At 31.0% G+C, this 23,379-nt stretch overlaps 4 protein-coding genes across 5 annotated transcripts; 1 reads left to right on the top strand and 3 right to left on the bottom strand.

Annotated features, from left to right (window-relative positions):
* Window positions 1–36: 36 nt before the first annotated feature.
* On the bottom strand, window positions 37–1,933 carry LOC124923915 (protein BPS1, chloroplastic-like). 2 transcript variants are annotated; one of them, XM_047463915.1, is made up of 2 exons: window positions 1,779–1,933; window positions 37–1,133 (listed from the first exon to the last, which is right to left on the bottom strand). In XM_047463915.1, exon 2 carries the CDS (start codon window positions 1,118–1,120, stop codon window positions 74–76), a length of 1,047 nt encoding a protein of 348 aa, XP_047319871.1. In that variant the 5' UTR covers window positions 1,121–1,133; window positions 1,779–1,933; the 3' UTR covers window positions 37–73. The 2 variants fall into 2 exon arrangements, with proteins under 2 accessions (XP_047319871.1, XP_047319872.1); XM_047463916.1 differs by lacking the exon at window positions 1,779–1,933 and adding an exon at window positions 1,206–1,542.
* A 2,135-nt stretch (window positions 1,934–4,068) lies between these two features.
* Window positions 4,069–6,313, bottom strand: LOC124924858 (S-adenosyl-L-methionine:benzoic acid/salicylic acid carboxyl methyltransferase 1-like). Its single transcript, XM_047464847.1, has 5 exons — window positions 6,258–6,313; window positions 5,470–5,551; window positions 4,959–5,372; window positions 4,570–4,821; window positions 4,069–4,446 (listed from the first exon to the last, which is right to left on the bottom strand). Exons 1-5 carry the CDS (start codon window positions 6,311–6,313, stop codon window positions 4,093–4,095), a joined length of 1,158 nt encoding a protein of 385 aa, XP_047320803.1. The 3' UTR covers window positions 4,069–4,092.
* A 4,894-nt stretch (window positions 6,314–11,207) lies between these two features.
* Window positions 11,208–18,703, top strand: LOC124926658 (crossover junction endonuclease MUS81). Its single transcript, XM_047466934.1, has 15 exons — window positions 11,208–11,563; window positions 12,228–12,313; window positions 12,392–12,470; window positions 12,559–12,645; window positions 12,756–12,881; window positions 13,600–13,828; window positions 14,538–14,706; window positions 14,781–14,905; window positions 15,360–15,508; window positions 15,891–15,948; window positions 16,593–16,751; window positions 17,089–17,168; window positions 17,891–18,128; window positions 18,244–18,330; window positions 18,426–18,703. Exons 1-15 carry the CDS (start codon window positions 11,370–11,372, stop codon window positions 18,528–18,530), a joined length of 1,971 nt encoding a protein of 656 aa, XP_047322890.1. The 5' UTR covers window positions 11,208–11,369; the 3' UTR covers window positions 18,531–18,703.
* Window positions 18,704–18,751: 48 nt separating this feature from the next.
* Window positions 18,752–21,590, bottom strand: LOC124924857 (nucleotide pyrophosphatase/phosphodiesterase-like). Its single transcript, XM_047464846.1, has 10 exons — window positions 21,379–21,590; window positions 21,205–21,292; window positions 20,851–21,117; window positions 20,663–20,774; window positions 19,944–20,566; window positions 19,595–19,662; window positions 19,404–19,503; window positions 19,047–19,235; window positions 18,901–18,981; window positions 18,752–18,814 (listed from the first exon to the last, which is right to left on the bottom strand). The coding sequence occupies exons 1-10, from the start codon at window positions 21,588–21,590 to the stop codon at window positions 18,752–18,754; spliced, it is 1,803 nt and encodes a 600-aa protein (XP_047320802.1).
* Between the last annotated feature and the right edge of the window lie 1,789 nt (window positions 21,591–23,379).

Genomic DNA, 23,379 nt, shown 5'->3' with positions numbered 1-23,379 from the left:
ATGTATGTACAGATATGATAAAGAGTTTTGATTTTACAATTTTGCACCTTCACAGATTGTATTGTGGTGGTAATCAACGAACGCCAATTCTTTTTTGCATTGGATCCTCGACTTTTAATGCAGTTCTGAACTTTGAAAGCAGAGCATCACGTCCACTAAGAAGAATCTGAAAGAAGCCTTCAACTCCTTTAGTAAGACTATCCAGACCAAGTGAAAGTTTCTCGGCTCTATCTTTTAAATCACAAGTATCATCTCCAAATGCTTGCATTTTAGCAGATCCTGACTCATCCTGCACAATAGGATGCAACTTCCCGACAATAGTATCAACTGAATTTAACTCTTTTACAAGACTAAACCTTCCCCCCTTAGATGACCTGTCTTTTACCTCCTTTTGCAAACGATTCTGGAGATTTTCAAAAGCATGAGACCAAATGCAGATATCTGGAACCTGGAAGCTCGTTAACTTTGCTGAGCCTGAAAAAGCAGCAAGGAAAATACCAAGGACAAATAAAGTATGGACTTTAACACCGTACATAGCCTTCACTAGAACTTTCCCTTTTGACGAGTTCTTAATCTTAGGCAAGTTTGTAGTTGCAGTAAGATCATCTATGATACTAGAACAAACCTCTAATCTTGGATTCCTGGAACTTATATGTCTATTCCAGTCATTAATGAATGAATTGGCTTGTTCTGATGCTTTTGTAGGGTTTGCTTCCATGTTGTGCATTATACACTGAAGTAAGAGATGACCTTGTGAGAAATGTGCGAGTTCAGAACTAAAAGAGATGCATATGTCCAGTAGCTTCAAACTATCGTCTAGATATAAATCAATCCATTTTGCATCCCAATCATAAACGGATAGTTCAAGATCGGAAATGAAGGTTTTTATATAGGCATGAGTTTCACAAACAGAAACTATAGCAGATACCATCCATGACAAGGCAAGAACATCTTCTCCATTCTTTGGATTAAGCTTCTCCAGTCTTTCAGCCAAGGACAGTTCGAAATTGGTAAGTAAAGTAGCATGCCTTGGAGACACAGAAGAACTGTTTGGTAATATCAACTTGAACGGATTCCCAAATGGAAACGATGGTCTCTGGGGATTTTGTGGACGGCTCATTCTCAATCAAAAGCTGTAATCGAGTAAATAAAATATCCATGAAAATGAAGATGTAAATTACATAAATGAGCAAGTTGTATAAAACCTTTGGGAAAAGCTTAGAAAAGTAGAAATTCAAGTCAAAGGCCGAAAGAGAAGCGTTCGAACTTCCATAGATCAACAAATGGTCTTGATTTCGAAGACCATAGCATTGAGATATTTGTGTCGATCTAAATCTCGACATCTTTGCTCCCCCATGAACTGGAGTTTTCATTCTCCTTTTTTCTTTCAAAAATTGAAATAAGTCATCAATCATGTCTACATCTCCTTTTATATACCGATTGAATGAATTCAAATGTAAGATCAAAGGTCAAAAACAAAAACAGTTGCAAAAATAGACCTATGACTACAAAAATGAAGAAAAAATCTAGAGTCAAACATTTTGAAGAAGCGTAATTGCTCTAAAATGTCAGATCTGGAAATTCGGATCTCAATCGGCTAAAAGAAATGAAACAGTATATCAATCAATGAATCAATCTAGGATGATGATGATTCTTCCTCAGTAAAGCATAGATCTGAGTAAGGCAACGAATCGCATCGGAAATACGTCTAGTATTATTGTGAATCTATCTAGAATCAAATAATATTACAGAAAGGAAAGAGAGATTTGATTGATTACCTTGATTACAAATTCGTAGAGATTAAAGTACTGAAGGATTAACAATTCGAGGTTTCTGATAAGTAATTGAAGGAAGCTGCCGAGAGGTTTCTGATAATTTCTTCTTCTTCTTTAATATCTTATATTACAGGTTGGCTTGACTATTTTACCGTTTTCTTTTTCATTGGGCTACGTTTTTCCAAGGTTCTGATTGATTTGATTCAGCTGGCTTATCTCAAATGCCAAAAGTCATTGTTTATAATTAAAATATATGCTCAAATTAGGTTTAATAACTCCAACCCATCACATCACATTGACAATCTCATTACAAACTCATGTACTTTGTTAAAATTTGGTCCTTCAAATTTTAATTTAAGTTAATTTTATATATTTTGTTTTTATATAATTTTTTTATATGTTTAACTTTTTTTATCTTATATATTTTATTATTTTATTAATATATTAAAATATAATAAATTTATAATAATGAGAAAATTTGATAAAATGTTAAAAATTAACAACAAAAATACTTTGATTAAAATAAAACAAAAAAAAAATAATAATAATAATCGGTTACAAATTACGAAATTGAAAAAAAGACAAATTATTTAGGTGGCTATCAAAGTTAAAAAATTAACAACAAAAATAATTTTTTATTAAAATAAACACAAAGATAAAAAAATAAAAAATAATAATCGGTTACAAATTATGAAATTGAAAAACAAACATTCAGATTACTAAACTAATGATTAATGATTTTTGATGTGTAATCATAGTTTTTTTTAATTGACATTTTTTTTAGTTGTATATAAATTATTGTTTAATGTATTTGAGTTGAAGATGACATTAGTGTGAAAAGATGAATTTATAGATTTAGCTCTGAAAGTAAGTTTATAATTAATATAATTTTATTTAATCATTAATTTATTATAATAATATAGATTTATATTTTAGTATAAATATATATAATATTTATAATGTACTTAAATATGAAGTTATTATATATAACACTATTATAATACTTTTTTAATTTATATAAGTTGAATCAAATTTTTGTATGCAAATATATTAGATCTAACTTTAAAAATACAATAAAATATTTGCGATTAAGCTGTATTTTCTGAAATATATCTGTATACACCGACTAAATTGTTGAATTTTGGCTTCATGAATTTTGATAATAGACTTGTTATTTTAAAGCTCATAATTTTGAGCTATTTATTGTTAAATTTATATTTAAAAATATTTTGTTTTCAAATACAGTCAATTTATTATCTACGTAATATTTGTAAATAAAGAAAATATTAATGTCACTAATTTAATTACTAATTTAAGTATCGAATTTTAACAAATTTAAAATTTTGACTATCAATTTTTTTAATTTGACAGGTTAAAACAACCGCGTTTTATAAACCCCAATTTAACTAGTTGACCAATTTATATTTTATTATTATTATCAATATTTATGTTAATAAAGATTTTATTTAAATAAAAATTTATAAAAACTAATCTATTAAAATAATTTATTTTAAAATAAATATTTTTTTAATTTAAATAATTTATAATATTTAAAATTAAGCTAACAAAAAATTCAAAATTATTTTAAGTTGAGTAGTAAGTTATATATATTAACCGATGATTTAAAATCAATTATTGCAAAAAGAAAATTGATTAATACTTAAACAAATAAATATCTAAATATATATATATATATATATATATAATATTAATCATTAAATATATCTACAAATATAAAAAAAATAGTTGAATTTAAGTGTATCATACATATCTATCCAAGTAATTAAAATAAGTTAAATCATGTGAAACAAATAAACTTAAAACACCATACAAACTAACCCATTAATTTGTACAAATCATAATTAAATTGTCATTGTTGAGTTGTAGGAGCTAATTTATAATGTTAATGGTTAAATAATTATTCAATCTGATTCCAATGTGCTGGATCATCAATCATTACAAATGTGGAGTCATGTTAGATTGCTTGCATAATAAATTTTGATGATAAAAAAACTTAATTTTAGGCTTTGATTGAAATAATTAGTATCTATGTGTACGGATCTATTAGATATTAAATTAAAAACTCTTCATTCATAATCTGACATAAAATTCTATACAAAACAATCCAAAATAATACAAGTTATGCAATAATAATTAAACATTTATTTAATTAATCTAAATTGAAGCTTAATTCAGAATCCATAAGTATATTTATGATCACACAAGCAAAATATTGATGAAAACCACACAAACTGAAAGGAAAAACATAATTCCCTACAGAAAAGGAAAATTAAAACTATTGTATCAATAATATTCACTACTTTTTAACCATCACAACCGTAACATTATAGAGTTTAGGGTTCTCCTTAATAATGCGGTCGCACAATATGTTATCATAGCTATGAAAAAATTGGTCAATGATCGACTCACCGAAATGGCCGGCTAGCATGGGCTCCGCAACAGCCCTCATGCATTGAGCCAGGTCATATTGATAACCGTTTGTGTCATTAGTTGATAGCCCCCAATTGCAAGCACTCCACTCGACTTGGCTAACCTCGAGGTAGTCGATAATGAATGAGCCTTCTTTCTCAACTTCCAACTTCACTTCTCCCGTGGATGGGGTGTATAGTGGGACGTTAAATGCTTCCATTTTCTTCTTTTCTATTATCTCCTTTAATTGTGATCAAATATTAAAAAAATTTATATTTGTTTAGTTAAGAAATAGAATAAAAGAAAAAATTAAACAAAGTGTGGGTTAGGGAGCTTGTTATAGATCGATCGATCTCCGCAGTACCTCGGAGACCATTTGATTGAGGGCCATGGCTAGGAGTTCCCAAGTGTAGATGCCTTCTATGCTAGACCGATCTTCGTTTTTCCTGCCCATAATGGTCATAACCATTTGACCACCTGCCATAATTTCCTCGGAACATCGAAGAAATAGAGAAAAATCCTTTTGAAACTGCTTATAGTATGCTTCCAACACATTAGGTGGGCTTGTGCTGCCTATGCATATGTTTTCCTTATTATTCTCTATCCCTTGTGGAACCTAATCAAATATTTTTGTTAGCTAGTGATAATACTTTATTCTCTTGTTTTTTTTTTATATATTTTGTTATAGAATTAAGTAAAAATAATAATAAGTGGGATATTGAATTAATGAACATAAATAGAAGTTATAATAACCTGAGAAAGCCACATGAGACTATAAGAAGAATGCACAAAATTGAGGCTTTTAGATGGAAATAAACGGCCATAGAATGAACCAGGTGTTCCCATGAAGAAACATGGGCCAAGACATGTTCCCATAACTTGTACCATCTTTTCAAGAGATCCTTGCAAAGACTTGAAGAGGGTATTGAAGTCATTTCCCGGTAAATCATTCAAGTAAATTTGAAATTCAGGCGACTTATGCCCAGAAACCTCACAAGTTTCGTAAATGGTTCTAACCAACTCCGACATGATGAAAATGGTGTTTGGTCCGGAAGAGCACCCCAAGTCCGCCATACAAAGTATTTTGGTTACTGGAAAACTCATGTTGCGATGCATGTTTGTCATGGCGGCTTGAATCACCGGCATCGTTATGGTGATAACTTGTTTCTACATGACAATTAATTATTAAACAAAATTGATTAAGTAATGAATAAAGATTAACCTGAAGTATATAATATTTACATCAATTATTTTAGATTAGTACCTGAAGTAACGAATTGTTGGCATAACTAGTGTCCCCATTTCCTCCCTTCATGCAAAGCATCTTAATCATTTTTAATCTCTCTCTCTTAGTCTCTTTAAATTAATTAATTAGATTGGAAATTTATATTGAAAAAAAATTCTGGTAATCGCATTCGGGCACTGAGTGGAGGCAATGTTGCGTGTGATCTGGCCAAATAATATGTAAAACCATTCTCTTTTATACATTAAAATCTCGATAAATTAATACCTGGGATTGAGAAAATTTATTAATTAATCGAAATATTAATTAATTAATAAATTATTAATTTATCGAAATTCCTGAACGTAATTAAATTATAAATGCATGAATTTAATTAAATTATAAATGCATGAATTTAAATAAATTATAAATGCATGAATTTAAATAAATTAAATAATTCATGAATATTACTAAACCTAATTTATTCATGAATTTAAACTAAGTTAATGAATATAAATAATAATTAAATAAACATATGACATATTTATAGTATACTATATAATATTATATAAGTAAAAAACAAAAAGTATAGCAATATCCAATTAGTGTTGTATGGATGCTGAAAATATCCATCAGTGTTGTATCGTGATACAAATGAATGTTGAAAAGGTTATTGATTATCCTAGTAAAAATGAAGCTGCTGCATAATTTTTGAATGATCAACAAATTATTAGCAGTGTTATGAAAAATGTGAAAGAAGATGAAGCAGAATATGACAGTACAGAGTTGGAGTCGGTCTCACGAAATAATGTCCTTCAAACAACAATTACATTGCGTAATTTTCTCTTGTAATATGAACATAATACGCTACAGCTCTATAATGCATTAAGAATGATTCAAGATGAAGTACAATGAGACATCAATTTCAAAAGGAAAAGGAAGTAAATTACATTTAAGTCTTATTATAAAAGTACGTCTTAGAATAAATATCTATAATTTTGATGTAATATGTAATTATTAATTTATATATTATATGAGACTTGTATGTATTAATAAAAATATATTATCTTATAAATTTAGCGAATTATTAATTTATCTAATGGTCTCGAGTTGGGAGTTGGGATTACAAAAAATTATTGATTAATCGAGAGTATTAATTTATCGAGGTTTTACTGTATATTATGATAAAAACATTTCGTGATTATTTGAAAAAAAAACTTATTCTGTTTATATTTTTTTATTTTCAATTCCTTATGAGATACTAGATCCCATATGCTATTATTTTCAAGCAAGCACTTTAATATTCACCAACTTACCAACATCAAATTAATTTTGGATTGCTTTCATAAAAAAATGATGTTTTAGCAATAATAAAATTAAGTAATTAATTATTATTAGATTTATTTTGAGTGTTTAACTATATTGGAATTTAAAAAAATAAGTATTGTTTCACAATAAATGAATTGTTTGAAATATTTATTTATTTAAAATTTAAATTTTATAAACATAAGTAAGATGATATTCATTTTTTTTCCAAGTCCAATCATAATTATAAACCAACTTCATAAATAAAATCATTCAGTTTATTAACTAAATATTAAAATATTTTATATTTATATTACAAATATTATATTTTATATTTATATTAAAAATATTATTGTATCAATATATATTAATATTCTTAAAATTTTATTTGTTTATTTTTTAAATATAATAACTAAATATCATTACATCCACCCACTTATCCTCTAATAGATGAATTAGGAATCAAAATGTACACAGGTACATAATAATCTTAATTATGTGGGCAGTCGGTATTCCCAGGTCAAGGTAATGGACAAAGACAAAGGTAAGTTCGGTTTCAAGTTATTCAAATAATTTATATCGATGATAATTTTGAGGGAGTGATAATAATTTATTTTTAATATAAAACTTAAATGGTATTGATATATATATAAATAAATAAAAAATAAAAATAAATTAATTAATTTGATGTATAAAATATTTAATATTTTAAGTTATTAGAATAACTCAACTAAATAAAACCTACATATGAGAAATCGAGAATGAAATCAGTATATAGTTCAGAGTGGGATAAATAATAATTGATTAGTCTCCAAAACCATCCCAAAAAAATAAAAAAAATAATATATATTCTCTATGATCTCTTTATAAACCATTAAAATATTTAGATTAATTTATTATTGTAAATTTGTACTCCATAATTAATTAGATATTTATTTTATATCCATCTCTCTTATTATTATTTTTTTCTTACTCATGTTATTTCGTATCTGTTTTCTAAATTTAAAATTCACATATGCCTTCATAAAATGCATATATATTATACAACTACACTTGTCTATCTGTAGTTGTCCCCGAAAGACACTACTTCTAATATAAATATAAAAATACTATTGTGAATGTGTAAAATTATTAATTAGCTATAGTCGGACTTTGGTTATCCGTTGGATTTTGGATTCTCACGAAACAGGATCCTATCGGGTTTAGAAACAGGATCAGATAGTAATTTTTAAGACTGAATTCTGTTAATCGTCATATTGTTATCTCTAACTAAAATAATTTTATTTATTATTATTATATATATATAAATATATTTTTTTTAAGTGTTTTATAAAAAAAATATACTCAAAATCACTGTTCGTACCATTACTTTAAATAATTTATTTAAATAATTCAAACTCAATATATCTCAATATATGTAACCATAACTGTACTTCTATTATTGTTATTATTTTATTTTTTAATGTGAAAAGACTGATTTACAAACAAAAGTTGCACAGTATCTTTACATTATATTAAATAATAATGAAAATCATTCTTTTCATTTTTTTCAATTTTCTTAAACAATTCAACTTCATCATCATCCGAGATTTTGGAAGGCTAACAATGTCCAATTTCCATTTTCCCCTTAATGATATGGATGCAAGCAGTTTGTCACGGCCTACTTAAGTTGGATGAAAAAATCAACCCACAAAGGAAAAATATCTAGAAAGATCTCTAGAATATTCTAGAAGTGTCCAGGTTTTTCCTTCCAAGGATTTCTCTAGAATTCTTTAGGAAGTACTTAATGTAAATAGTCCAAAGATGTGTCTAGAATTCTCTAGAACTTACTAAATGTAATTAAATATTAGAAGTCTCTAGAAAGACCTAAGATAAAGGAGTATCTAGAATGATCTCCTCCCTTGTATATAAACAAGTCTTGGTCATTAAGCCAAGCACCAAGTAATTGAATACAAATCATATTCTCCAAGCTCTCACTCTCACTCTAAAGTTTCCTTCTTGCACTTTTAAACAGGTTGACTAGTTAGCATTGTGGCAATACTAATCTAGGACCGCACGGGACGAGGAAAATCAAGCATTCGAAAGTTAGTCCGTGACAAGTTGCTTTATAATATATTTATTTATTTTATTATTAAAATTTAAAATTCAAAATAAATATTTTTTCTTTCATATTATTTCTCATTTATTCATAAATGAACTATTCTTTTGAAGGGTTTTATACTGTGTTAAATTGAAATTTAATCTTTTTTTAATACTATTGTCTTTGTTTTAAAATAATTCGGACAGGCTCGGACCTGCTGTGTAATAAATGATGCAATTGCCTCAGGCCCAAATATTTTTGGGACAACAAAATCTAAAAATAATAATTTATAATGATATGTTAATGGACTTATTTTTAAAAGTCATAAATAATAATTGATAACCTATAAATGATAAGCCCTAACTTAATTTGTATCCAAAAAAATAAAAATAAAAATACTATCTTACTTGAAGAAAAGAATCGCACGATTCTCATTTATCAACAAAATCAAGGAAAAAAAAATAAGAACAAACATTCTGGAAAAAGAAAAGGAAACACTTCCCCCAAACCTCAAGCCCGTCGTCGATCCTCCAGCTTGCCGAAATCGGAGCAGAAAACTCGGTCGTCTCCTTCCCCGAGCTCTTGGGCCTTTTTCGCTCATTCCAGCCTTGTTTCTCGGCACTGCGCCATTGCCCACTAGAGTTCTTCCTCCGATTTCGGTGAGATTTTGGTTCGATTTACTTGATTATTTTTGGTTGTTGATGACTTGTCTGGTTGAATGGTGGATTCACAATCTGTATCTTGCATTATTGCATAACGGAAGTGCAACATTGTGGTTAATCATAGATTCATAGAATGCTGGTTAATCTATAAATTTTTAATGCAGATTAGCATTTAGAGTTTTATCAAGCATGCTTGATGCCTCCTATAAGAAAACAATTGTCTGGGGCAGAAAAAAAAAACAAAAACAAAAGGAAGATGCTTTAATTCAAATCCAAGTAGGAAGCCTTAATAAGTATTTCAAAAGCGATCAAATAGTTGAGTAAGTGAACCAGAATGACATCGATGATAAGTTGAATAATCGGGAACATGGTGAATTAAATGAACTTCGCAAACACTTCTTATGACTTAAAAATAAAGAGTGAAGTTGAGGGCTAGACATCATTTGAACTTGAGAATTTTGAATTCCTAACCGGAATGATAATTTGGTACAAGTTATTATATGAGATTAACATTGTCAGTAAGTTTCTCCAATCAGAAAAAATGGATATTGATGTTGCTATCAGACAGTTAAAGGGACTTATTTCTTTTCTCCAAGAGTTTAGAGAATCTGGATTTGATCAAGCCTTGGTTGAAGCCGAACATATTGCAAGTAAAATGAGAATTGAACCTATTTTCCGAGAAAAACGCATCATTCGGAGAAAGAGACAATTTGATGATATCAATAGTGAAGAGGTAACTCAATCTCCTAAAAAATCTTTTCGAGTTAATTACTTCTTATTTATAATTGATCAAACTCTTTCTTCACTTCAAACTCGGTTTGAGCAATTTCAAAAGTACGAAGAAACCTTTGGGTTTTTATTTAGTTAGGAGAAGTTGAAGTCTATTGATGATGATGGTCTCTTGAGCTCATGCGTCAATCTTCAAATTCTTTAACACATGATGGGCACTCCGATGTTGATGAATCTGATTTATTTCTAGAACTAAAGTTGTTAAGATATTCATTACCCGGAGAAACAAAAAGAGTGATTGATGTGCTGAATTATTTGAAAACAATGGATGGTGACTATACCAGTTATTGTTGCATCTGCGGAAATGAGTTTTTCCAAATTGAAGTTGATTAAAACTTATCTTCGATCAACTATGTCGCAAGAAGTGACTAAATGGGTTAGCTATGTTATCTATCGAGAAAAAAATTATTGAGAAATTGATTATGCAAACTTTATCAATACTTTCGCTTCAAAAAATGCGAGACGAGTAATATTCAAGTGACTATGTACTAGTTCGGAACATGAATTTTATATTTTGTTTGGATCTTCTTTATTTTTTTTAGTATTTACTTATGACATATTATTTTGATGATATTTTATTTCTAGAATTCATGTTACAAATACTATTATATTTAAATTGATAAAAAATATATGTATGAATATTAAACTTTGAGGGCACTAAGTTTTGTGCTCGCCTCAGGCCTCGAAATCTCAGGTCCACTGAACTCGGATGATCTCAACAAGTTTTAGAGGTTTATGTTTGAATTAATATTCAACGTCTCTATTATATATTTAAAAATAAATTAGTTAAATTAAGAAACAATTTATTTTAAAATAAATTATATGAACTGATTGATTTTTATAAAAATTTAATTAAAAGAAAATTTAAAAATAAATAAATAAAAAAGAACATCACTTTTTTAATAATCCAAAGTGTTATTATTCAGGAACACAAACAAGAACAAGGAGAGAGGGTTTATTTTCAAACACATCGGAAGGAATGAAGTTCGTGGCGCGGATTTTGCTCGGAATATCTCTACAGTTCTTCTATATCTAATTCAGTTCATGATTGCATATTCACCCTTTAGTGAATTTATCTTTGAATATCTTTTGAGATTTTCAGAGAAATGAACTGGCAGAAGAGGGTAGTGTGCCCTGAGAACGAGGGGCTGGTGACATTCATAATGCAGAAGCGTCAAGAGATGACAGAGACGCCGAGAGGTCTTTCTGAAAACATCGAAAGAAGTCTCAACAAAGCTTATTCCAATGTCTGTCTCTCCAAGGTGCCGATCACCACTCTCAAGGATTTGTCGCAGGTTAAGTGAGTATTGGCCAAGAAAACGTGTTGTTTGATTTTCCAGGAAATTTGATTCGAGGGTTTTGATCTGCTTTTGTTTATCTAACTTCGACATTGGATGGATTCCAATAATATTCATACATAGGGTTCGGTTTTCGTTGCTTTGTAGTTTGATAAATAGTTAAAATAAGTTTACTGCTAGACCAATGGTGTTATAAAGAAAGCATTTTCTTCTCCTTTTCCGGTTTAATCCCGTTTCCGGAAACACTCCAATTAATCCTGATTCAAGTTGGAACAGACCCATAAAGGGTTTCTTCAGTTTCTTTTCTGGAAACACCTGAATACTACATATAGTTTTTTAATGAAGGGATACCGGTTTCAATTCTTATATGATATAGCTGTCTGCACAGTATTTTACGATTAAGAAATACCCATGTCTTGTATAGATCGCGTATTAATCTATTGAACTGTAGAATATCCTCCTTTCTTGTTCTTTGAATTGTATGTCAAGAATTGAAAATGAATGAAGGACCAAAAACACGGGTGTTTCTCTAATGATTTTTAATTTTCTTGGTGAGGTTGGTTTGAGAATAATGAAGATTCACATGATTACATATTATGTATAGTATCAAGTTCATAGAATCTATGTCCTACTTTTATCATCTTCTCCATTTTTTTTGCTTGTTAGGGGCGTAGGTAAATGGATATTGGGCATCATGAAAGGATTTTTTGCTAGTGATTGTGAGATGTCTGACCTTGATGGTAAAGGAAAAGGTACATATAGTTTTTCTTTAGCATTTTCTATTTTCACCATCATCAGTTTTTGATCTATAGTTTTTCTTTGTTTTGTAGGAAAGAAAACTAAAGGAACAAGGCGTTACATTCCCCAGAAGCAATCTGTGGCCTATGCATTATTGCTTACTCTTTACAGGTAGAATGAGAGTTAGGATTATTTTTTTGTTTGAAAAAATAGGTTATAATCTTTAGAAACGGCATTAAGAGGCAGTACTTCTGCACAGGGAGACAACAAAAGGCCGTGACTTTATGCATAAACAAGAGCTTATCGATGCTGCTGAAGCTAGTGGATTTTCTCGGGCGCCTATACGGTATGAATCTTTGATACTTCTACTTGTTGCTTTCTCTTGATGTCTTGTACTGATTATTTTCTCTAGAGACTGTCATCATAATTATGATGAACTCCTTTTTATGCTTCTAGGCCAGAACTGGGAAAAGGAAAGCCTGGACAAATGGGAAGATCACCAAGGGAGTGGTATAGTGGATGGAGTTGCATGAAAACTTTGATAGATAAAGGACTGGTTGTGAAGTCAAGTAACCCTGCAAAGTATGAATACATGGTCAAATGATTGGTAATTTGTTGGATTTTTTCAGTTAGCTCTTTCTAGGATTGCTGCTTATTTTTTTATATCCTCTCTTTTGACATGGTGAACTGCATAATTTTCAGAAACAATTGAGCTGTTTATCTCTTTCTCCACACATATCGCTTGGAGTTGTTTAGTGAGTGCAATTGCTTGATGCATTCAAATACAAAATCTTTGGCGCACAAAACTTTCGTTGTGCAAATTTTATAGTGACCCTTTTTTGTGTATACGACTATTTCTATTCCGTTTGTCCTGCAAGGTATCACCTTGAAGGTCCATAATGTGTATTCCCCAAATCTCAAACTAGATTATTTTTATTCTAATGAAAAGAAAAGTGTTAGATGCATATCTGCCCTTCCATCTTATATTAAGCTTACTCCTCTAAATGGTGAGGCACACGGTAGGTGGAGTTAGATTGAACTTTGAGGGGTAGGTTATTGCAGTATACAACAAAAGCTTTTGCTCAATTATTAAGTTTAATTTTGCACCAAAAGACTTGCATTGATTTTAGCATGTGAGGGTCAATTATATTCACATGTCTGGATTTTTCTTCACTTTCTGGTGAAATATATTCTCTTTCTTATGTTGTTTCCCTGTGTTAACTGAATTGAGATGTGTTCAGGTGTTCCATAAGTTCTCAATACTGAATGATGTGGTGTTTTACTATTGTTCTTTTTACAGGTTCATGCTATCGCCAGAGGGACAAGAAGTGGCTAGTGAATGTCTCTCTAGATCTGGTCTTGCTGAATCAAGTGTAAATTTATCAACCACAGAGATCCTAAATGTTGATTTGAGTAACGTGTCAGAGCCAGAGCTTGTTTGTGCCGATTCACCTGTAAAAGTGGTGAAGACTAATTCTGGTCCTAGAAGACATAATAAAACTAATGTTCCTGACGAGTTTCTTGAGAAGGTATAACACTGCATAAAATGAATTACATGTACTTTAAATGGTATAAATATGAAGAAAAGGAAGGCTAAGTTGGAAGGGTTTTATATTATACTTCATATGTAGGACAATTAGGAAGGAAGAAAATGGATTTTCTTCATCACTTATACTATATGACCGTGGATGAGTAATTCTCTCAATAATTCATTGAAAAAATTGGTTATCCTCCTAATTAGGATACAATCTAGATATACTCGTTTTGCTGATATAATTGAAAATTGAAGTACTCAAATTAAATAATGAAATTGAGCACGAATATATTAAGTAAATGAAATAAAATATTAGGAAATATAAACTCTAGATCTAATTGTAAGTATATTTAAGCAAATTAAGTTGTTTTGACTTAAAAATTCAGCACTTATTCAGATCTACTTAATTCACTTTTGTTATCAAAACCAGCTTAGTAGAAGAAGTGTTGATTTTCTATAGATTGAGTGATACTTAGAGCATTAAACATAGTTCTATAAGATCATAGCTAGGATAGAGAAGTGTTTAGTATTTTGAAACATATTTCTTATAATACAACATTAAGAATTTCCAGTCCCCTCAAAGCACCCCAGTAATTGAACTGATATCAAGAACTCTTCACTTGATTTGTGCATCTATAAGTTGTCTGCTATATGTTATATTTTGTTTGAAGAAGCTATCCACTAATTTAATCGTGATTCCATAGTTTGGACCCATGGGGTTCTCTAAGGAACAAATTAGTCGTGCCTTTTCTGAAGTAATGGAGACTTCTGGGAAAGCGGAATTATCGTCTCTCTGGCCAGCTGTTCTCTGTTGCCTTAAACAAGAGCAAGTTTATGGTGTCCCACCGATGGACAAGATAATGGTGGATGCTGGTAACTAAATTATTTTGACTACAATTCTACAGATCGTGCATTAGTTAATGCTTTAATCTTCGTTTTTGGACCAGGTCAAGTGGGAGGTGCCGCCAAGAAGAATACTCACCCTGAATCTAGTTTTTGTGTTCCTTCACAAAACATAATGTCTGCTTGTTCTACTGATGCTCCTTTCACCTTGAGAGCTTGTTCAACAAGTGTACGTACCAACCAAATTAGTGATTTTATGGTGGCTGTCATCAATGCCTTAGCTTCCCTTGTGCATTCATTTTTTTTCTTATGCTGCAGGCCCTTTTACAGCATAGTTTCTTTGAAGGACATTAACATTTATAATTTCAACATGAACCCATTTCCTTACGTGTTAGGTTGTTCTAGAGGCAATTGTTTCTTTTCTTGAGTTCCTTAGCAGGAAACCAATTGTTGCATATAGCTATAATTTGTGTTTTGATTTGAAATACCATGTTTTTATGTTCTCATTTATAGATCATTGCTGCTAGTTGTTTTAATCTTTTAACTATTATTTTGAGCCACATTCTAATGGAAAGGGTTTTAAGGTTTTGTTTATTTTTTGTTTGCTTTTCTGGACACTGTTATACTTATCTCTTATGCCATGCTCGTTTAATTTGGTGCTAATTTTTTTCTTGGTTTTTCAGAGTCCTTCATTGCATGATCCAAACACGGTTGCCTTGGTGGATAATATGAATTATTTATCAATACCACCTTTGAGAGTTGGAGAGAACTTTGATGATGCTTATGAAGTAATATTGATATTGGATGATAGAGAGAAGTTTGCAGGTCCAGGGTAAGTTCTACTCTCCTTGTAATGAATCTTATGATTGTCAACATAAAGCACTGGAGATGGTTCACTAATTTTTTTACATGTGGAACTTTGTCTTTATAATATTCCTGATGTATTCACACTTCTAATTCACAAATATCTTATGTATTTGATGTAATGAGAATCTTCTACAGTTTTGATTTGATGGCTCTATTTTCAAGAAGGTTATGCAAGGTCCATGGTAGAACAACATCATAGTGTTTTCTCATTACATATTTCCGCGAGTTATTGTTTTTTACACTTTCTTTGTGGTTCTTGAAAATGAAGTTGTACAAGTTGCTTGTTTTATTGAATAATTTTCTAGAATATTTTTATACTGAAGAATATTAACATTTTATGGATTCAGGTCTAAGCATAGTAGTAGTATAGCGAGAATTAAAACTGAATTTGGCATCGAAATAAAGGTAAGTAATGTAATTCCATTTGTCTGCTATAATTAGTTTTATGCAAACAGTGTATTTCTTGTTAATCGTGGATTCACATAATTATCTCAACATCACAACTCAAACATATCAATCAAAAGGCCTGTTTACCTTATTGTCATGATTATAAGGTTTCTTTCCAGGTCTTCTAAAGAAGTAGGATAAAAAATAAGCGAGTTGATCTTCTTCTTTAGTTTGTTCTTTATGTCATTTCAAATGTTATTGTTTTTGGTCTCTTAGTGAATGAAAAATAATACAAAAAACACATTCCCATGGATGGTGAGTGAGACTCAAACCTTTTCTCTCCTATCTTCCATCAATTGTTTTTATTCCCAACTAATGTAATTATCATTCTTTCTTTTTTTTTTTTTTGAGAAAATGCTAATGTAATTATCTTAGGAAGTTGCTAAACAGATAAAGCAATTTCAACTAATTCCACCCCTAGAAAATGAAAGCATTGTGATACAAAAAGGGAAAAATAAAAATCTATCAAAGCCACATCTCCCTCTGCTCCCTCCAAAAAAGAAACTACAATATTTTCAGTTAGACATTTTTATGCGACGTATAAACGCAACCTGTTAAGTCTTTTTCTTCTCATAATATTTCGTGAAATAATGTGTTCATAGGTGGCACGTTTGCCAGTTGGTGACGCAATCTGGGTAGCTCGTCATAAACGTCGTAAAGATGAATACATTCTTGATTTTATTGTTGAGAGGAAGAATGTGGAGGATTTGCGCAGCTCCATAAGAGATAACCGTTACCGTGACCAGAAGCTGCGACTTTTGGTACTAACACTTATTTTGCACTTAATCTCAATTCTCAAAAAAATTAACTATCAATAAAGCATTTAATTTGATTTTTAATTTTCCTTATCAGTCAGTGATAATTTCTTAAGAAGTTTTATGGGCTTATTCATGTCATGCAAGACTTTATTTTCTCTTAATTGTGTTAGTATGGAGCCAATAAGTTCCTGAATTGATCTTTTCCATTCTTTTGTTCCTGAGTTGATCTTTTTCATTCTTATTTTGTACTGATGGTGATCTTTTCCTGAATTCATTTGGTTTAAAATATGCATTTGGTATATGTCGTGAAGAAGTATGCTTAAATTCTTTTTTTTACAAGAGATGCGGGCTCAAGAAGGTGATATATGTTGTGGAAGGAGATCCAAATGCTTCTGAAGCTTCTGACAGTATCAAGACAGCGTAAGATTCTTTTCCATTATTTGAACTTGTGATTATTTTGAAGAATAAACATTTTCCTTCTGCTGCTGCTTCTTGGGCTTTTCCATTTCTTGTTAACACTTACATCAAAACTTTCTTCTTGAGGATTGGAACCAATGCATGGTAGATATGCGGACTCTAAACCCGGTTCAAAGACGAAGATGGACTTACTTTCTTAAAACTTGTTGGGTTGACCTACTGTGATAAAGCTGAAACCGGCTTTGTTCTAAAACATATTTTTCAGTTCCTGACGTGGGTTCTCCAAATTCACTTTTAAGAATTAATCTTGTTTTGACTTCTAATAATTTTGATTCATTTTTAAGATTAATGATCCAAAAACACTTATAATCTAAATACTTTTATATTTTATTTCATAATATTTTTATCACAAAATTTGAACCCAAAACTCAAATCTCCATAATGATACAAGCCATTACTGTGTTCAAAATTTTGTTTTGGAATTTCTTCATACAGTGGTTTTAGCTTGATCTCATATCCATTTGAGTCATATATGAGGTTTGGGTGTTTTGGGACCCCCTAAGTGACGGGTATGGGACCAAAGTAACTATCCAGGCCCATTGTGTTCAGACTCGGGTTAGGAATGTGTTCCAGCTGAGCCTGCTTGCACTCTGCATAGGCATTTGATTGGTTTGCTAACAGTGTCCAATTTCCAATTTTCCCCTTAATGATATGGATGCAAGCAGTTGCTTTACAACGGAGATTTCGGAAGGCTTTGATGTGCAGAGAACAAGCGGTTTGGGTGAGACTCTAAGGAAATATGGGCATCTAACTCGTGCCATAGCTGAATACTACAAAAGAAAACTACCGGATGAGCACAAGACCTCTTCTGGTGTCTGTCCTCTTTATTCTGAATTTATAAAGAGGTGTCACAACTTGGATAAGATGACAGTCAGCGACTTATTCGGTGTCCAACTAATGCAGGTATCATTTTTCTTTGGTTTAGCAACTGAGATTCAGTTCCCATCTTAACATGTTGATATAAAACAGTTCAAATCTTTGATTGGTGATGTAATTGGGGGAGATTTTAATTAAACAGATACCACAAGTGACAGAGGAGGTTGCAATTGCTGTTCTGGATTTATACCCAACCGTAGTATCTATAGCTCGGGCGTATGAGCTCATTGTGAGTTGTTTTTCATTTTTTAGATACATTGGTAAGCTTTGATGCAAAAAAGGAATGAACTTAAGATATGACTTGTTTCTCATATAAAAAAATAGGACGGAGATCTTGCAGGTCAAGAAGATATGCTGAGGCGGCAGAGTAATGGGGCGATTGGCAGCACTGCCAGTCGCAATATTTTTCGGCTGATTTGGGGCAGTTGACAGAAAGACATAGAATTTGTTTGTCAAGAAGACTTGACAAATGGAAACAAGTACTACATATATGAATCCTCCTACACCATCTTAGTGAAAAGTTCTTATTCTACTTGGATCATTTGAATGTTATTCAATGTGTTTATGAATGTCATTATTGGAGTTTGATTTTTGATCTTATAGTTAATTAGATCAAATAAATCAAATACATGTATTTGTATGCCAATAACTTAGTTGCGTATTTTGGTCATCCGAAATTTATCTTCCTCCTTTCGCGAGATTGCATTCATAAACTGCAAAATACCACAAGAGAAAACATATAAACTCTAAATGCTCGCAATTTTAAAATAATTTTAAATAGCAAAGAAGTCAGCCAAACCTCTAGGGTTAAATCGGTTTTTGTAGCATGCACTCTTGTGTAACCATAATTTGATTTTCTTATCAAACTCCAATCCTCAGCCTACACAAATGACAAATTAAACACAATAAAAAAAAAGAACTTGTCGGGGGAGAAACAGAACTTACAATATCAATGGAATGGTCGAGATTGAAGCCTGCCATTCCGATAACAGCATGAACAGGGGCAGTGTATGTGGAGCCATCATAAACGTCCACGCCTTGTCCATCTTTCTTCGGCATGGCTTTGCATGATTTCTCATAAACCGCACACGTTCTCTCGTAGTTATGCACGTGACCCCACAACGCCAAATCAACCTACGTACGTCATTTTCATAATTCAATTAAGATCATTGTTATAAATTTGGCTTTTACCCACGTTTAGAAAAATCATTTCCGGCACATATATGCGCCGCTAGATGTATTGCCGGCGATAACAAGTGCATTTAGCGACGTATATATTTGAGCCGGTAAATATTTATAGACCTTGGCATTCAATAGGAGAGGCTCGACCGCCTCCAAAAAACTGTCATCTACACTTGTTGTACCCAAGATTCCAATTCTAGAAGAATACATGGGTCTATGTCTGTAATTATTTAAAAAAAAAAAAAAATTCATTAGTTCACAATTTCAATATAACTTAATTTAAATGTAAGATAAAAGGAATTAGTAATTACCCTGTGAAAATCAACCAAGGGGTTTTGGACCTATTAACGGCCGCCATATCGTTTTTCATCCAGTTATACTGTAATAATTCATAAGAGAAAAACGTTTTTACAATGAATGAAGATTGGCAGGCAATTTCTGACCCGAAACATAAACACAAACTGAACACGAAAGAAATCAAGGTAATGTATTTTTGAATTCGGGTAGATAAGATCAACCGAATTAATAAACGTGTCAAAATCGGGTTGACCAAAAATTAATTATCGGGACGAGGTTCGAGTTAGCTCGTTAACCTAAACCCGTGAACCAGAACTCGACCTTGGCACTACTAAATGAAGAAATGGAAACAATGAAATTGACCTGCTCTGAAGCCGGGGACCAGTTATGCTCGGTGGAGATGACAGTGAAATGAACAGGGCCTTGTTCAATTGAATACCAAGGTTTATCCTTGGCCAAAGTTGGCATTGGGAAATAAGTTTCATAAACAACGCCGCATTCACCGCCGGAGTCGGCAGTTTCGTATACAGAACCGGAATGGGAGTAATCTCTTTCATGATTACCGATTGCAGTCATGTAAGATCGTTTAGAAGCCAAAGGAGTGATCTGGCTAAGAAAGAAATCCCATTCAACAAGAAACCCAGTAGCATAGCTTAAATCACCAATATGAAATATTGAATCCACATTTTCCGATTCTAATTCCACCATTGCTTTCACCACAGAAACCGCCCCTGGTTGAATATAATGCTCCACCGATTCATCCAAAGGAGTCTTACCCATGTCTCCATATGCAAGAAATTTCAACTCCGATGATCCTCCCGCCGGCGGTGTCTTGAATTTAAGTGTTTCACTCCACCCAACCGAATCATCGCCGAATTTGTACCGGAAGTGAGTCGACGGAGTTAACTCGTTCATAACCGCAGTATGGATGAAACCCGGATCATGCCACCCAAAATCTTTAGCCGGGCTTGGCAATCTCTCCGAACCTAATTTTAGAAAATTTTCATTATATGTCAGACCCGACCCCCGACACAAGGAATAAAACCCGGCAAGCCATGACATAGGTAAATGTAAAAACTTACTGCACATATCGTTTTGTGTAAATGTGGTAACTTGTGAAATGACTTTTAAGTTGTTTTTTCCATACAGAACTTGCTGAGGTTTATTATCTCCACTCACCCATGTTAATCTCATCTATATAGTATAATAATTAATATAATTTTCCAAGTAATTAAAGTGTAGAAAATATATAAACTTTAAATTTACTGACATTAGTAGCGGATGAATCAGGGCTGGATAAATGTGGGTATAAGGGCTTGTTTGGATTGGCAAAGCTCAACGGAGCCGATCGATGGAGTACGCATGGCGTGGAGAAGCCCGAGCCAAAGAAGACGAATTCGATGTCGGTTCTTATGTTTATGACGTGAAATTGCACCGTCCCTTCACATGTTCTTACCAAGCATTTACTTCCTATGTGGTGTCTGCATCCTTTCTTTTTACAATGCAAGTAGTCTGGATCTTTATTAAGGAATTTAGCCTACAATATGCATATAATTTTTTTCATTTCATATAGTTTATAAAATAATTCATATATATGAAAAAAGCAAATTCAATTAATAATTACCTTAATAGGATAATGACATAGAAGAGGGAGGCTACTGAGGTCACCCGTTTGGGCATATTTTAACTTGTTACTAAAACAAGTCGAAATTCTGCGAAACCAAACAAGTCCTAATAATAGTTAGGCATTTATTTGAATTTGTGAAACTTAGTTATATAATAAATAAAATTGACTTACTCAGAACTAGTAGGGGAGATCATGCCAATCCAATCATCGTCGTCGGGAAACATGACACCAGTTACGGTGACCGAAATGATTTGGTCGTCCCCAAGTTTCGTATTCGGACTGACATTGATTTCAATATGTGAGTTCGGAATAGTGCATTCACGGAGCTCTCTTCGATTAAGAACACGAAAATCCGATATTGATGTGTAGTTGCGATGAGCCATATCTGATTTTTTCATCATTGGTGATAAACAAAATGTGTCACAAAAGAGAATTGAGAATATTAACCAAAATAGAATTCCTATGAATTCCCAACTCCAACTACTAGGAACCACCATTTTTTGTTAATTGATTAATAATATAATTATCAACACACCTTAGTCTCTATTATATATAACAACATATTTTGGTAATGGACAATAAATAGATCACTTTTAAAATTAGGACTTGTTTGAGTAATTGGTTCTATAACCTTTTTATAATTCAATCATAGTAAAATATTATTTTATTCACTCCTCATCGATCATATTATTTAAATAATTAACTAAAATAATACTTGTTTTAAATAATAATTTTGTTTTCATCGTTATATATTAATAAAAAACAAACTTCTCAAAATCACCCCAATCAACATTTTCTAATAATATTTTTTTATCCAAACAAAACTTTAATTTTCACTTTTCATTTTATAAAAATAATATTTTACAATCCTATTCTAATAAAATTTAAAACAAAGTTGTTGCTTGTATGGATGAGATTATTTTTGAATTATAATTATAAATATTATTCATACAAATATTTTTTGTTTTTTTTATAACTTGAAGCAAAAAAAATAAAATATGACATAAAAAAAATCATAAAATATAAAAACAAAATACAAACACGTTGCCCAATAAGTTAACGAACTCGTAGGTCCTAAAAATAAATTTAACTCCCTGACCGACTCTATCAATTTTTTAGAACAAATTTTACAAGCGTCGTAATAATAACATTATGAACATACGCATCGAACGACTACAGTCATTAAATGTTCGACAATTTCTATCCAATTATATAATTCACCAATCAGGATGAGAACTCAAATATGTTACATGTCATATAAGTCGCCTCAATCTAGAATTGTGTAATTACAACATTGCCTTCTGCAATTCTTTCAGGATGCAAATAATTTCGATGAATTAAACACATTCAACTAATTTAATTAGGCGAGCTCAAACCCAGTACCTTAGAAAGACAAGGGATATCCATATCTTTTTGCGACTATACTAAAAATTCAAGATAAATTAATATATATTAGAATATAGCATGTGCATTTGCATGAGTAATGATATAAAAATTAGAAAAAAATTACGGTAAAAATGTGATAGCATTTTTAATTTACTCTCACATATATATTCAAATTAGTCACAACACTCGACCCGACAATCCAAACATTTTGAAAATTAAGTATCATTATATATATAGATATATATATATATATATATATATATATATATAACAATAGTGTTATATCTTTTATTACCCCATACCAAACACATACAGTAAATTTAAATAATATGGTTGTAATATCTTTATGATACTACTAAATAAAGGTTAAATATTATAAGCATATTCTTAAAATTAATCTATATATATATTAATAAAAGTCTTCATAGAGTCTTCTCTTATATCCTCAATACTTCTGTCACACCTCCCTGTATAAACATAAAAACTTTGGAGAAATTTACAAAGGAACAATTTCAACTCATTTTGAACCTTAAAACTAAGGAATAATAAAGTTTCGATAGACACAATTCAAGATTCAATGTCTAAATTCTCAAAGAACTTTTTGATTAATTAAACTAATAAACTAATATTATAGAATATATGTTGATATTTATAAAAATTAATTAATCACATATTAAAATTTTGCTTACAAATTTGAAAATTTTAATCATGCACCAATAGCATAATCCTTAAATAATGAACTCGTATTTTTGTAATAGTGTGATATGTAAAGTTAATTAAAATTTC

This window comes from Impatiens glandulifera, chromosome 2, assembly GCF_907164915.1.
Source record: "Impatiens glandulifera chromosome 2, dImpGla2.1, whole genome shotgun sequence".
NCBI lineage: Eukaryota > Viridiplantae > Streptophyta > Magnoliopsida > Ericales > Balsaminaceae > Impatiens > Impatiens glandulifera.
Note: the sequence above shows the minus strand (reverse complement) of the source record. Positions and strands in the feature narration are given on the sequence as shown.